The sequence below is a fragment of the Impatiens glandulifera genome, chromosome 4 (assembly GCF_907164915.1).
Source record: "Impatiens glandulifera chromosome 4, dImpGla2.1, whole genome shotgun sequence".
Taxonomy (NCBI): Eukaryota; Viridiplantae; Streptophyta; class Magnoliopsida; order Ericales; family Balsaminaceae; genus Impatiens; species Impatiens glandulifera.
Window position 1 is genome coordinate 27,911,936 of NC_061865.1, and position 16,886 is coordinate 27,928,821.

Sequence of the window (16,886 nt, forward strand, 5' to 3'; positions counted from 1 at the left end):
AGGGATATCATACAACTGCTCGAGCATCAACAAACAAAACTCCCTTTTCTTTAGTATACGATATGGATATCGTACAACCAAAACTCCATTTTCTTCAGCCAGGCATAGGACCGAGGTTTCTAACCCTATGACCGAGGACTATGACCGAGCTCTTTAACCTTAGGACCGAGGATTAGGACCGATAAACCTAATCCTAGGACTGAACCTTCACTTAGCCTAGGACCGGTAAACCTAACCCTAGGACTGAAGACTAGGACCGAACTTTCTAACCCTAGAACTGAGCCCTCATTTAGCCTAGGACCGAGCCCTCGTTTAGCCTAGGACTGATAAACCTAACCCTAGGACCGAGCCCTCCTTGACCTAGGACCGATAAACTTAACCATAACCTAAAACCTAGGACCGATAGCTACCTAACCCTAAGATTGAGCACCTAGACTGATAGACTTGATCCAGGACCAAGCCTCCCCGATCTTCGACCGAGCCACCCGAGTTTGGGACTGAGCCTCCCGAGCTCTCCGGTCCCTTAACCTATATGACCGAGCCATGGTCCGAACCACCCTAGTCTTGACTGAGCCCGACCGAGCCTAGATCGGCTAAACCCAACCTAAGGCCTATTTGGTTCCCCTTTTCAAAATCCACTCTGGTCCTAAGGCCTATTTGGTTCCCCTTTTCAAAATCCAAAATTATTTTTGTAATTTTGGAACCCCGAACTTATTTTTAAATAATCCCGTAAGGTCAGAAAATAATATTTTTATATTTTCAGGATATTTCCTAAACCAATGTTGTGGATAAGAACTCGTTTGGAATATATTTTTAAATTCTAACATTCTCCTTTGATATTTTTAGGTTTTATTAAATCTGAACATCGACACAACAGGTACACACCCATTCTTTAAATAACTTTGTACAATTATTTAAAAGTCTATCCTTACTTAGGACCCTTGGACTACAAATTAAAAATAAGGAATGTTATAATTGGATTTATAAAAGTCAGACTTTATTTATTTTAGAAAAATTTTGAAAATCATCCTTAGGCAGGTAGGTACAAAGAACATAACGCAAAAGCCCTTTCTCGAGCATAAACAAACAAAGAACCACCTTTTTTAGAAACTCTAGTATAAATACGTTTGTACACGTATCATTTTATTGATTTTCATAAAATCTCTTGGTGACTCTAATTTTTAAATAAATAATCTTTAAATTGATTATGTTTAATTAATTTAAATCTGGTTTATGTTAAATTATTATTTAGCCTCCCAGATTATTTAAAATTTGAACAAATGATTGATTATTTTTACATAATTAATTTATTACCGCTCCGTGTATTTTCAAAATCTTTTAAAAACTAAATGTTTTATTTTAAAAGATGTCTGGCACGCAAAGCAAGGTTGAAATGCATTGAACTTCGAGCCTCCTTACGGTAGTCCTTCCATAGCATATTGCCACGTGCTAAGCTATGAAACGGGACATAAATCATGGGGGTTACAACTGGATATTTTTATGGTCATAAATTGATAGTTGTTATCTCTTCTTTTAAATAGATCTTATGATCACAAGGTCTTTTTGGAGGCAGTGTGGTTGGTTCTTGGACAATTTTTCTTATTCAACCAATAATTTTTATAATTGTCCATCTTGATCACTTTCTGGAGATGAAGCAATGATAGAATATAGTTTTAATCATTTGTCTCCTTCTTCACTAATACTTAGCATTGCAACTTCAACACTTTTTTAATTACCTCTTCTAATCTTTTGTCTCGATTTCCAAAATCATATTTCCAAACCACTCGATTTCCAAAATCATGTCATATTTTGGGATTGTTAATACTCAAGCATTAATGGTGAAGTTGAGTCCTTGAGCTACCCATTGAAATCCCACACATTCATTGTCACTTATGAGAGTATTCTCATTGGCCACTATTACATTTAATTGATTAGATTTTAATAAGCATAGCCCCACTCTTTTTACCACTCTTGGATAGATAAAATTGTGTGTTTAATGAATCAATTAACACATATGTATTAGTGTTATCCACTACTCCTTGTACCTTATTTTTTGGAACTATTGTAATTCCCCAATTGTCAACAATTGTCATGTCCCCTATATTTCTTCTATGTATACTTCTTGGTCTTCCACATAATCTAGATCAATCAATTCAATGTGCATAGAAATTTCACCATTTTTACATGTATGTACGTATTCTAATTTATCATCACAATAAAAAAATTGGTTCAATTTTTGTTTCTCGTAATGCGTCTTTTGATCCAACAATTTATTTGGGGTGACCGTTGAAGTTGATGCTCGATTAAAGTTCCCACTAGTGTTAAGTTTGATTCATAAAAGGTGTGGTTCCTCTAGTGATATTTTGATTCTTGTTAGGTATTGTTATCGATGTTGGAAGTATCAGACCCCCTTTATTAGATAAATAGCCTCGACGAACTAATGAATCACACATGGAGTCTTACAGATTTTTGTTTATTCGTTCTTATAATCTCTCCATTCCCATTGCTTTTATCAAAGCCGTTGGTTTTGAATGCGTACTGGATTCTCAATCTCATCTTTCAGTCCATTTAGATAACCTTTAATTGAGTATGCATTATTTAAATCGGGTGGTTTATATAAAACATCCATGTAATTTTTGTCGTAATCTTTCACTTTTGCTGTTTGTTTCAAAATTTTCAATCATCCAATGGATCGTCAAAGTCACTAAGACCAAATTAATTCATTACCACTTGTTTTAATTCTTCCCACACCACAACCCTATAAAGTGATGTGTGATGTATATAAGAACAAAACCAATGGAGAGCTAGTCGTGTTAGGTGTCCCCTTGCATATTCAATTTGAGTTTCCTCTAGTTTGTGATCCACTTGAAAAAAAATTACTTCATAAATCCAATCTTCTACAATTGTACCGTTCAATTTTGGAAAATCCATTTTTATTAATCTTGTTAGTGGTGGATAATGTTGATCTCTTCTGTCTCAATAATTTTTTTCTCTATTTCAATCATTTCAACCTTGGTTGTTTATGTTATATTCATTTATGTTTTGATCTCGCATATATCAGTCGTTCTTATTTGATCATTTTTGTTTTGATCTTTTCTGTTCTAATCATTCATATTTCGATCATTCTCTTCTCGATCATTTTTGTTACGCTCGTTTTTGTTTCGATCATACATGTCTTAGTCGTTTATGTTTCCATCATTATCTTCTCGATCATTTCTGTTTCTATTGTATTTGTCTCGATCGTATCTATGTCGATCACTATTGTCATCTCCACAATTGATATTTTCTTCACCCCCACAACAACAGTTCTCATTTCTGTTACGATTATGAAACTCATTGTCACTATGATGGTGATTCTCTTCGCCATTGCCTAGAAAATTGTTACCGCAACTTCTACGATCTCTAACTTTCTCTTCATGCTAAAATTTTTCTTCCTCTTCTCAATTTTGTGAGTCTAATGATTGTTAACAAATTAAAAATTGTTGGTCTTCATTGTCTTATATACAATTATGTCTTATTTAATTATTAATGAGTTTGTCTTGTATGTGTAAGTAGTTTAAAGTTTCTATGATAATCTACTCCTTTAAAAGGGTTGTTTACAAATATTGATACACAACACTCTAGACTCCTAAAACTTTTCCTCTTCAGCATATATATAATTGTTCTTTCAAGTTTTCCTTATTTTCCTTTCTTCATCATTGTTCTTAGAAGATTCAATAATTGGAACTAACATTTGGTATCAGAGCCTATCTAAAGAATATGTCGTCGACAAAATAAACTAGAGATGCGGCGACAATGAAGATCGGAAGAGAAGGAAACGTGACGCTCTCCTATCTGTTACTTAGAGAGTGTAACTACTTAGTGTGGGCGTTAAAGATGTGAGTAAACTTTCAAGCATAAGGAGTGTGGGAATCCGTGATGCTCAACGAGGTTAACGAACGGAAGGATAGAAGGACTCTCATCTCCATATATCAAGCGCTCCTCGAGGACGTCCTTCTTATGGTGGACGAGAAGGATTCCTCCAAGCAAGCGTGAGAGATGCTAAAGACGATGGATGTTGGAGGGGAGAGAGTCAAAGAGACAAAAGGGAAAACCTTGAAGACACACTTCGAGGCGATTCGCATGAAGAACGGGGAGTTAGTGGATGATTTCACCATGAAATTGACATCCATTGTGACTGATATTCGCTCATTGGGAGAGAAGGTAGAGGAGATCTCCGTCGTTAAGAAGTTCCTTAAAGTCATACCACAAAATACATGAAGATCGTTTCTGCGATCAATCAATTTAGTGACCTTAAGTATATGACCGTCAATGAGATCGTTGGTCGTCTCCAAAGTCCACAAGGAAAGACTTCACGGCTACAGAGACCAAGAAGAGGAGAAACACATTTTGCTCATGCATGGTGAATGAATGTCAGGAATAAAGAAAAATGGAGAATCCAATTTCTCTTCTGGATCATTGAGTCACAACAGCAACAGTGGAGATAATCGAGGTCATGGCAAACGACAGAGACGAGGTTGAGAGCGATGTCATGGAGAAATCTCACCTTGACAAGAAAACACAAGAACCCACAAAGAAAATATCTTAGTAAAGTGTTATGCTTGTCAAAAGTTTGGGTACTACGCGACTAAGTATCCTAACAAAAGGCCCTATGATGAGGCAAACCTCACTAGCTTCCATAACGAGGAGCTATCATTAATGTTTGATAAGGGAGTGACAAACGTTTTGCTTGAATACGAGGAGACAAACCTTAAAGTGTTCGTGCAAGAACCGTCCAAGGAGGACCAGCGATGGTGTTGCTCAATGAAGAGAAAGTCATGGAGAACCTCCTCGCAAGTGGCGATGAGTATAGTCACACTAACATGTGTTACCTTGACAATGAAGCAATCAACCATATGACGGGTCATCAAGATAAGCTCAATAAATTTGATGAGAAAATCACTGAAATGTGAAGTTTGTAGACAGAAACAAGACACAGATTTCTGGAACCATCTTGTGGGAAAATTCGTGTGAGCATAGATGCCATGTTTGAGGAAGAAAAGAAGCGAGAGTGGTGTAATGACAACAACGAGCTCATACAAAATTCCGTGGCGTTCAAAATTCTACGAGAAGATGACAACCTAGTGGAGTTGAAAAATCCAATAGCTACACAAAACTCCCATCGCCATTAAGAGATCTCAAGTGGGTTCACAACCGAAGCTGACCCCCATCAAACTTCGTTCCCTCGCTGATGTCTATATGGAGGCGCCACTTGTAGAGATGGATCATGATGAATTATTGTTTCTCACCACCGACGAGCCAACAACATATCACAAGGCGACAACTAAAGAGCCGTGGAATGAGATCATGAAAAAAGAGCTCGAGTCCATCAAGAAGAACAAGACATGGGAGCTCACTAACTTACCATCCGATCATAAGACCATCAGGTTAAAGTGGGTTTTGAAGTTGAAAAGAGACAACAAAAGCAACACCCTCAAGCACAAAGCGAGATTAGTAGTGAAAGACTACGTGTAGAGGCAAAGTGTTAGTTTGAGGAGACCTTTGCATCGTTGGCGAAACTCAACACAATTAGGCTAATTCTTATCATCGTAGTTCACCGTAGATTAAAGATCCACCACTTGGATGTCAAATCAGCATTTCTCAATGGTGACATCAAAGAAGAAGTTTATGTTGCTCAACCTAAAGGCTTCATCATACAAAATGAAGAGCACAAGGTGTACAAGTTATATAAGGCTCTTTATGGACTACGTCAAGCACCAATGGCGTGGAACACTTGCCTCAATAATAGAATGATGAGTCTTGTCTTTGTGAAATGTTCTCAAGAGCAGACTGTATAAACCAAAAACCATAGAGAAAAAAATACTCATTGTTGGCGTATATGTTGATGACTTGATTGTGACAGGATCAAGCATCAAGGGTGTTGAGGAGTTAAAAAAGAAGATGATGTGGAGTTCGAGATGAGTGATCTCAGGCTACTCTCGTACTACCTTGGTATTAAGGTGGACCAGAAGAAAGATAACATCAAGGTGAAGTAAACAGCTTATGCGAAGAAGGTGTTGAAACAATTTGTAATGAAGGATTATAACTTGAGCAAATATCCGATGGAAGCAAAGTTGCAGCTCTAAAAGGATGTTGAAGGAAGCTTGGTGGATCCGAAGGAGTATAGGCGTATCATTGGGTGTCTCAAGTACTTGACGCACACTCAACCCGATATCTCTCATGTAGTTGACATAGTGAGTCGATACATGAAGAAGTCTACCACTTTGCACCAATATACAATAAAACACATTCTTCGTTATATGAAGGGAATGATGAACTATTGGATTTAGTTAAGAAGAGGACGAGAAGTTGAAGAACTCGTTGATTTTATTGATAGCGACCTAAACAGTGACACATATGATAGAAAATACTAGAGGGGTTGTTTTATCTCAACGGGAATCTGATCACCTAGCAATCTCAGTAGCATCGAACTGTTGCTTTATCTTCATGTGAGGCGGAGTTTATGGAAACTACTACAGCTTCATTTCAAGTACTTTGGTTGAGAAACTTGTTGAGCGAGGTGCTCGGATGCAAGTGGAGGCCGGTAACCCTCTATGTCGACAAAAAGTCTGCAATATCATTAATGAAGAACCCAATGTTTCATAGACGCAACAAACACATCAACACTCGATTTCACTTCATCCGTGAATGTGTCGAGAATCGAAAGATCGTCGTAAAGTTCGTAAGAACTAGAGAGCAACGTGCGGACATTTTCACTAAGGCGCTGGCAAAAGTCAAATTCGCGGAGATGTGAGAGTTGCTCGGCGTGAAGAATCTCAAACAAAATCAAGCTTATGGGGGAGATTGTGAGTCTAAACATTGATTGTCAGCAAATTGAAAATTGTTGGTCTTTATTGTCTTGTATCAATTAGGGAATATTTAATTATTAATGGTTTTGAACTTGTATGTATAAGTATTTTAGAGTTTCTAGGTTAACATACTCCTGTAAAAGAGTTGTTTGCAAATATTGATACACAACACTCTAGACTCCTAAAACTTTTCTTCTTGAACATATATATAATTGTTTTCCCAATTATCCTTATTTTCCTTTCTTCATCATTGTTATTAGAAGATACAATAATCGGAACCAACAAATTTCTCGTACGGTTGTGACTACTTCAACTAGTACTGATTTTACTAATTTTACCAATCGCTTCATTCATCGTTCCATCAGTATTTCGATTATGTCGAGATGGACAATACTCTCACATTTAACGCGGATTGTGTCTGTTTGTGGCTGCAGATTTCGTCTCGAATTTCTTCCTGTGTTTGTCGTTGACTACTAATTTCGTCGTTTTGATTGAGAATTTTCTACGCATCTCGTTCACCTTGTTATCTCTTCGAGTTCCCACCATTTTCCCTAAAGAGATATCAAGAGAACCGGATTTAAGGTCACATGACAGAGTCGCGAGGAACAGATGCAAGGTTGCGGACAAAGCCACAACGAACAGATCCAAGGACTTGCGAACCTAGTTCAAATCGAAAATAAAAAATCCGACTAAATTTTATGGCCGAGGATTATGGCTTTGTTACTAGGGATATAGATTTGGGTTAACCCTAAATTTAGAGTTAGAACAATACATTGATCTCATTGAGTAGAAAGGAATATGAGACGAGGAAAAACAGAATATAAGATAAGAAAGAATTAGTAGATTATGATTTACATTTGAGAAAAATAAATGTTAAAATAAGATGAACGAGAATAATAAGAGGAGAGGAGAGGAGAGGAAAGGAAAGGAAAGGAAAGGAAAGGAAAGGAAAGGAAAGGAAAGGGAAAGGGAGAATAACTAGAAGTAAATCTTTACCATTATCTTTTTCTGCACTTGGCAACATGTACCTATTCCTTTTATACGTAACTTTCTCTCCATTTAATTAAAAACAATTACTTATATATTAATCTTAAGTTATTTATTTGTGAAATCAGCATAAAACTTTCAGCTTATTCTAGAGGTTAGATAACACCCTATTTATTCCTCCTATCATGTTTCAAACAATTAGTGTAAATGTTGAATTCAAGTTTTTGAAAAGTCCATCTACAATAAGAAAATTACAATTTGTTCTCCTGAGGGAAGTTTTCATATTTTTCTTCTTTTCCAAAAATTGACAAAAAAATAATATCATTTTTTATATTTAACAATTTTAGTAAAATTTATAAAATTTAAATTAAGACACTCTAAAATTTAAAGATAATAATTAGATTTATATGTACATTATTGAAAAATTGTAATCATATGGTTATCCTTTGAAGTTGTGGTTAGATAGTTACTCACTATAAACACAAATCAAAATGATTCTTTATCACTAATTTATGTTAACAAATATATTTTTAAATTCTTTATATATTATTATAAATGTTATGAATATAAAGATAAAGAAAATGGAGGTGGAGGGTATCTATATGTAATTCAATAAAAATAAAGATAAACCTTTCATTATAATTTACTATGTTATATTGATAAACCTTTCATTATAAACTACTTGTTATATTTTGACTAGTATAAAAAAAAATGGTAGGTTATTTGAAATTTGTTTAACATAATTTATTAAAATATATTAGTTTATTTAAAATTAATAAAAATAAAATAAATGTCTTTTTAATATTTTAGTTATTAATTCGAGTGATTTGATGATTATAATTATATTAATATGATAGAGATCTCTTTTAAAAAAAATAAAATAATAAAAAAAACTCAATATTAGACCAGCTTTGAGGTTGATTTTCAATAACCTAAATTTAAAAAACATAATTTTGTTATTTTTTTTATTATATTAATTAATTAACCAAAATACTAAAATATTTTTTATTTTAAATTATTATTTTTTATTTTATTATTATATACTAATACTCTTAAAAAAAAATTATTAAAAGAAATTTACACCTCCTAAAAAACACCACCAATTATTATTTTTCAAATAATTCTCTAATAATCCCTTATCTTGGATTCTTCAGTTAAAAAGAAGTGATTTTTTATTTTTATTTTTTATCATATCAAAATATCATATATCTAACTATTAAATCATTTTATTTATTAAATAAAACATAAAAATATATTTATTTTATTTTTAAAATTTTAAATATAAAATAATTATTTTATTAATTTATTTTAAACAAATCTCAAATAACTCATTTTTTTAAAAAGAAGAATCAAATAAAACTCATACAAATTAAAAAAAATAAAACAGGATCAAACTAGCTCTGACTAATTAAAAAAGTAACACTCATTTGTATTTGCACAATATTGTAAAAATAACATTTACTATTCTTGTAATAAAATAAATAGTAGTGGAATGGTTTAATTATTTTATCTCTCTCCCTTACTGTAAAAATACATTTATTTTATTTTTAAAATTTTAAATATAAAATAATATTTTGATAAATTTATTTTAAACAAATTTTAAATAATTCAAATTCTTTGAAGAGAAAAAAAATCTAATAAAACCCATACAAATAAAAAGAAAAAGAAAAAGATCAAACTAGCTCCTAAGGTATTTTGTAAGTCATTTGTATTTGCACAACAGTGTAGGATTGCGTTTGTTACCAGGTATAATATACTTGGTATAAATTATATATAGGTATAAACTATAAGGAGGTATAAGTATATATATACTATTATTGTATTATTGTGTTTGAAGTATAAAACACAATATAAATTGTATAAGTTTATAATATGTGTTGGATAGATAGTATAATATTCAGTAAAAGAATAAAATATTATTTTAATTTATTTTTAGCTTTGTTAATTGTTTCTTTAATATTATTTCTAATTAAATTTATTGATATTTTAAATATTTCTATTTTATTTTAATTAGTTTAAATATTATATTAAATAAATAAATAATAATATAATTATGTTATAATTAAATTAATAATATTATATAAAAATAAATAATTAGTAACATTATATAAAAATAAATAATTATAATTAATAATCATATTATTATTATTTTATACTACTAATTATAAAATAAACGTTAATTTTTTTTTATTAAAAATAAATTAATTTTTTAATTATTAAAATTCTTAAATAATAAAATTTATAAAAATAAGTTTATTTTCTAAAAAAAGTAAGCAATATATATTAAAATTAAAATATTATTTTTATTTATTAATTAAATAAATGTTTACGATAGGTAAGAGGTATTACTAATTTATACCTCATTGGTTTAGATATATGTGAGAGTAAATGGATTTTTTGGTCGAATTGTGGGTTGACCCGTTCATAAACTTAAAATGCTTTAAAATAAAAATAAAAACGGTTAAAATAAAAATAAAAATAAAAATGCTATAAGTATGGTTCAAACTTACAACCTAACAAAACAAATACAACCTTTTAACTAACTAGGCTAATAACACTTTATATTTTAAATTCAATTCAAAATTTGATAAACATGTCACATTTTAACAATATAAGTTCAACTTTTTAACTAACTAATATATATATATTATATATATATATATAAAATATAATGATGCTTAATTTTTAAAGTGTCTGGATTGTCGGGTCGAGAGCTGTGGTTAATTTGGATATATGTGAGAGTAAATGAATACTTGAGTCGGATTGTGGGTTGACCCGCCCATAAACTTAAAACGGTTAAAAATAAAATTAAAAATCCTATATGTATTGTTCAAACTTTCAACCTAACAAAACAAGTACAACTTTTTAACCAAATAAGCTAATAACACTTTATATTTTAAATTCAATCCAAAATTTGATAAACGCGTGACATTTTAATAATATAAGTTCAGCTTTTTAACTAACTAATATACATATATATATAACTAATGATGCTTAATTTTTAAAGTATTCGAATTGCCGGGTCGAGAGCTGTGGTTAATTTGGATATACGTGAGAGTAAATGAATACTTGAGTCGGATTATGGATTAACCCGCCTATAAAAATTTTACCGTAATATTTTTTTCACGATTTTTTACATAATTTAAAATTAAGAAACAAAAAAAGTTTAAAAAAAAATATTCATATCTCACTTCAATTCAAAGTGTTTTAGGATAGAATTGAACCCTTCAATTTTTTCCCCTTAAACGGATTCTTATAATGGCTATCTCGATATTTTATTATATATAATATTTATTTAAATAAATATATTAATTAATATTAAAAATAACTAATTATTTTTAAAAATATGCTAACTTAATTTATATAAATTATTTTTAATAAGAAAAGTTGTTTAAATTATTATTATATTAGTGTATTTATATTTTATTAATTATTCAAAAAATATATTAAATATAAATTATTTGACTTATATCCAAATAATTATCAATCAAATTAAATATATGTAATCCATTAAATATATTAATGTGATGAAACATAATACTCTAGACTCTTTAATAGACGATTTTTTAGTAATTAAATAACCAAAAAATAAATGAAATATTTTTCTATTTTTTATTAAATCACTAAATTTATTAATTTAAATATTTTTAATTTAAAATTATTATTTTTAATTTTATTTATATATATTAATACCTTTAAAAATATTTTATTCAAAAAAATATTTCAATAATGAAAAAAGTGTGAAAAGAATAGAGAAAATAATTATTATTTTTTTTGTAATGAATCAGATTGTCATATTATTCTCCTTCCCAAATTATTTTTCTATCCTTTCTCATTTTCATATTATACAAATAATCTTTATCAAACAAGTCAAATTAAATTAAAATTTTTTAAAAATAAGAAAAAACTGATTATCATCTTATTACCATAATATTACACTCTAATAAATAAAAATAAATTTTATCAGAAAAAATATAAATCAATTATTTAAATTGATTTATTAATTGAGTAAAATAAAACTGTATTTTCTAAAAATAAGAAAAAACTCATTCTCACCTTATTATTATTATTGCAATATTACATTCTAATAAATAAAAACAAATTTTATCAGCAAAAATATAAATCAATTATTTAAATTGATTTATTAATTGAGTAAAATAAAAGTGTCGAGACACGTGTTACTGAATAATGCAATGCACGTTCTAGAGAACAATCTGTATAATTAATTAATTAATTAATTGGACTTTGACCTATAACATATCCTTTTTCCCTTTTCCCATTTGCTCATATATATTATTTTTATTTAATCACTTTATATCTTTCAACATAAAATGTATACTTTTACCAATAATCGTGACTTTTATAATGCCGTTCAATATAGACTTCTATTTTATATTATTTTATTTTATTTTTAAAAGGAAGATGAACATAACAATAACAATAATAATAATAATAATAATAATAATAATAATAATAATAATAATGGCTTTTGAAGACTTAGGTATGTTGAGAATAATTGGGATTTTGTACATTTATTTTAACCTCACAATTTATCTGAATTTTTATTTGTTTGATTTTTATTATTTTTAATATAAATGATTATTTTTTTTAAAAATTCGATTATCTTGAATTAAATGTTTTGACTATATATTCTATTAGGTAATTAAATTAGTGATAATAAATTCTTTATTTATTTATAAATATTATGTAGATAATAAATTAAGAGTGTTTGAAACTATTAAGACAAATTCTTGTATAAATTTAATAATAAGGAGTTATAGATATGATAAAATTTGTAAAAAAAAATATTTAAAATTCTAATTAGTCCAATAAAGTACCCTAATCTAATTTGATATTTTTTCTGTTATTTATTAAAACAAATTAAATACGTATAGACAAAAGTAATAGTTAAATGATAATGAATTGGTTAAAATATCAAATAATCTGATAATAAAAAATTCTTATTATTCTTATCATACCATATCCCAAAGTTAGATCACCATTAATTGCTTTGCATTGTAATATTTTTAAATAGTCATCTCTGAACAGCTGGCACCGACTTATTTGAAAATATATACTCAATAAAGAGTTCAGTATAAAAATATATATTATAATTTATTTAAATAATAAAACTAATAATATCATATATTAAAAATATTCTTCTTTGAATTTAGTAATTAGGCATATTAAGTAGAAATCGTGATTTTTAATCACATGATATCTCATACAATTAACATTTGAGTTAGCTAATGAATTAAAATTATTAATCAAAAGTATGATGTATGATTTTTTCTTTTTTATGATTTTAATTTTGTGTTTGTTTAATTAATATTTTTTGTTTTGTTTAAAATTGTTAGTTTGTTGGTGTTTTAATAGTTTTAAATTAATTTATAAACATGTGGTACATATCTCTATCTAAAAGATACATACAATCTGCATAAGTCAGTTGAAATTAAAAATTTATAAAATCTAGAGTTGAAATGGTAAGAATTTACTTAATAAAAGAATATTATATACAATTAAATATAAAATTAATTATAAATAATAATAAAAAAAATACTATTACAAAATCAATTTCATAAGTTCAATTATTTAAATAAGTTATAATTTTGTTTTTATAAGTAATTATTTAAGACGCCAACCAACCACCACCGGCGACTTCCACGCGTAACTTAACGATCAAAAAAAGGCGAATTGAAAAAGAAAAAAGAAAGGGTTTATATCTTTACGTTGTTTGGTTGCTTCCTCCAAAGTCACATCCCTTTCAATCTCACTCGCTATTTAAGCGACTCTCTTTCTTCTTCCTTCATTCCTTCTTTCATCTTCTTCATTCCATTCCATTCCACTCATTCATTATCGTAACCGCTCCCTCTCTCTTCTCATATACTTCTTTCTTTTTCGTTCGCATTTACAACAGGAACAAACAGGTAATAATGCAAATGCAATCTTCTTCTTTTCATTCAACGTTTTCATACTAGATAGATAGATCATCATGGATTCATAACCTATTTCTTGATTTCTTATTATGTGTTCAACCATTTCTTTCCATCTCACTCTCAAGTCTCTATTATATTATCTTCTAGATTCGATCTCAACTTCAAAACATACATCAAATATGGACGACCATCAAGGATCAAAATACGACTGTCTTCTATTTGGTATATATATATATACTTACTGCATTATTTATTTGCACTTTCTATTTCTTATCTAACATATATACATATTTGCAGATATAGACGACACAGTTTATCCCAACAGTTCAGGTTTATCAAGCCAATGCACTAACAACATAATCGGTACGTAATTAACACTTAATTAAACCTCCCTCCTTCCTCCTTCCTCCTCTTAATTAATTAATATCATCCATTTCTTCTTATAATAATAATAATTATTATATATAATTATTTAGAGTTTATGACCAAAAACCTTGGTGTTGATGAACACAAAGCTCCTCAACTCTGTGTTAGCCTATACAAAGAGTATGGAACAACAATGGCTGGTCTCAAGGCTACTGGCTATGATTTTGATTATGATCATTTTCACAGGTACTTACTTACCAATTGCAAAGATACTTCATTATTAGTTAATTAGTAAGTAGTGGAAGGAAATTAATGCATACACATGTGTTTTTTTTGTAGATTTGTTCATGGAAGATTGCCTTACGAGATTCTAAAACCGGATCCAGCACTCAAATCCATTCTTCAAAGCCTCCCTATTCGCAAAGTTGTAAGTTTCTTCTTCTTCTTTCTTCTTTCTTCTTTTAATTTAGTGACTAACTTATGACTCTCTGCACGCGCAGGTATTCTCTAATGCAAACAGAGACCATGTTAATATGATTATTAATAAACTTGGTTTAGAAGGTTGCTTTGATGATATGATATGCTTTGAGACCCTAAATAATCAGACCACTTCTCCATTCATTCTCTGTAAGCCAAGTGATGATGCATTCAAACAAGCTTTCATAAAAGCCAAAATCAACATCCCTCACAAAACGGTATATATATATCTATAAGCCAATATATAGTTGTGGTTGTAATAATTCTTCCAACATGGCTTAACTAACTTGTTGTATTGTTTTCAGTTATTCTTCGACGATAGCATCCGCAATTTACAGACTGCCAAAAGAATGAGACTCCACACTGTTTGGGTAATGCCAGAATATAAATATGGAACAACTAATGATAATTTTATTTTCCATCTTTAATTAATTAAGTTTGAATATTGATTTAGGTGGGATCTGCTCACCGAGAAGCTGGAGTTGATCTTGCGCTCGAGAGCATACATAATATGAGGGAAGCATTGCCCGAGCTATGGGAAGATGGCGATAAAAATGTGTCTTACTCACGAAAAGGAAAAGTCGGGATTGAAACATATGTCAGGGCTTAAGATCGAGACACCCGTTTCCTTTATTTATTCAATAATTTTATCGTGTCAATTTGCTCAGTTTTTACTTCAAATCTAATAAATAAATGGTCTATTAATGTTATGTTATTGTCAATTTCTTATCTTAGTCTATTGGGGGTGTTTATAGGGGAGATCTAATTTCAAATAAGTCAGCCGTTGTGGTATAAAGAAAAAAATAGTTCATTTGACCAAAAGGACATGAAAAATAAAAACAAATTATGTAACACACAAGTAAATCTAACACAAATAAAATTATTTTTACTTTTTTATTTTATCATTATCTCAAATGTAATTATAATGTGACTATTGGTAATAAATTAACAATCCTTTTGTTTCTCAACTTATAAATTCTCCACATAATACCAATAAATTGGCACATGTAAGTTATTGAATGCGAAATTTTAGTTGTAGTTCCAAATATTATTGAAGTATTAAGAAGGGTACACTCTCTTGGTAAAAAGGTAAAAGAGGGGAATGTCATGAAAGATTAAGGCACACCAACAAAGGCAACCAAAACCGTCAATCCTAGGCATATTCAGAATACCAGTCACCAATTCTCGACAAGCAAGCGGGGTATATTTTCTTAACAAAATAGTAGATTTAGTTGCCTTGATAATGATAGTATATTTGCGTTGCATAGTAGAATTGTTGGATAATCTCTTCAAAGCCAAACAATTAGAATTACTTGCCTTGACAAAAATAGAGAATCATCAACAAGAGGAACCATTGATCAAAAGACATTATATTCCACAGTTTCACACAAATCATAATCATAATGAAATTGGCTGAAATTTTGGAACAAGACAAATTTGTCTTATTGAGTTATAGGTAAACCAATCAGTCTCAAAAACTTCTTGAATATTACTCAAACTTTTGATAAAATTGACCCAAAAATCCATTAGGCCCTCGTGCCTTAATGTTGAAGACACCATAAAAATCCAAAGCTTTCATAGCTATCAAAATTTAAACTTCGAGCAAATATCCTTGAACTATTTAATCGACAAGTCCGGACCAAGTTCTTGACAATTCCACACGAATAGTGTCGCTGATCCAGGTTGGGTTGATCAGGGACAATCTCCTAAATCCATTTTGTACTTGATTTTTGTCGATTCTTCCTCCCCTTTTTTCATTCTTCTCCAAGCATAATCTGATTCACCCAAGTTTTTGTGTCACCAATAATTTATGTCAGATTTCTTTTCATTCTCCTCTTTCTTTGGTTAACAACTCGCCTATTATGATGAGTTTTTTTCTAATGCACGTAAATAAGAATTCATAGCTATATGGTCACATACCACCCCACCATTCGCACCGAGTAAAATTCTCAAGTGTAAAGAGTATTGTCTTAGTCTGAGAGACTTTAAGTCTCGGTTCAATTCCCATTAAAATTGTTATGTAAGTGTCGTTCTAGTCTACTTCAGATAATAAACCCTAGTTGAAAAAAAAAAATTCAATTTGTCATAATGATTAATGATACAAATCGAATGGATAAGTAATGTGAATATTTAATTAAAATATTTTATAATATAAATAAAATTGTTATTATAATATCTTTGGTAAAGTGAGATTCCCTAATGACCAATGTCAATGATGATTAATGACCTATTCCTAACCACTCTTCTTAGGTAGAATTCAAAAGTGATACTG

General features: G+C 29.8%; 1 protein-coding gene across 1 annotated transcript; it reads left to right on the forward strand.

Moving 5' to 3' along the window:
- The first annotated feature begins 13,879 nt into the window (after positions 1–13,879).
- On the forward strand, positions 13,880–15,333 carry LOC124936682 (uncharacterized protein C24B11.05-like). Its single transcript, XM_047477200.1, has 7 exons — positions 13,880–13,993; positions 14,069–14,134; positions 14,248–14,383; positions 14,477–14,564; positions 14,638–14,832; positions 14,920–14,985; positions 15,069–15,333. The coding sequence occupies exons 1-7, from the start codon at positions 13,951–13,953 to the stop codon at positions 15,222–15,224; spliced, it is 750 nt and encodes a 249-aa protein (XP_047333156.1). The 5' UTR covers positions 13,880–13,950; the 3' UTR covers positions 15,225–15,333.
- The last annotated feature ends 1,553 nt before the right edge of the window (positions 15,334–16,886 follow it).

What these genes read in the sequence shown, in the direction of transcription:
- LOC124936682 (XM_047477200.1), top strand. Translation starts at nt 13,951, where the DNA reads ATGGACGACCATCAAGGATCAAAATACGACTGTCTTCTATTTG. An exon ending in ATACGACTGTCTTCTATTTG is followed by an intron (nt 13,994 to 14,068) that starts GTATATATATAT and finishes ACATATTTGCAG; the next exon opens with ATATAGACGACACAGTTTAT. An exon ending in GCCTCCCTATTCGCAAAGTT is followed by an intron (nt 14,565 to 14,637) that starts GTAAGTTTCTTC and finishes CTGCACGCGCAG; the next exon opens with GTATTCTCTAATGCAAACAG.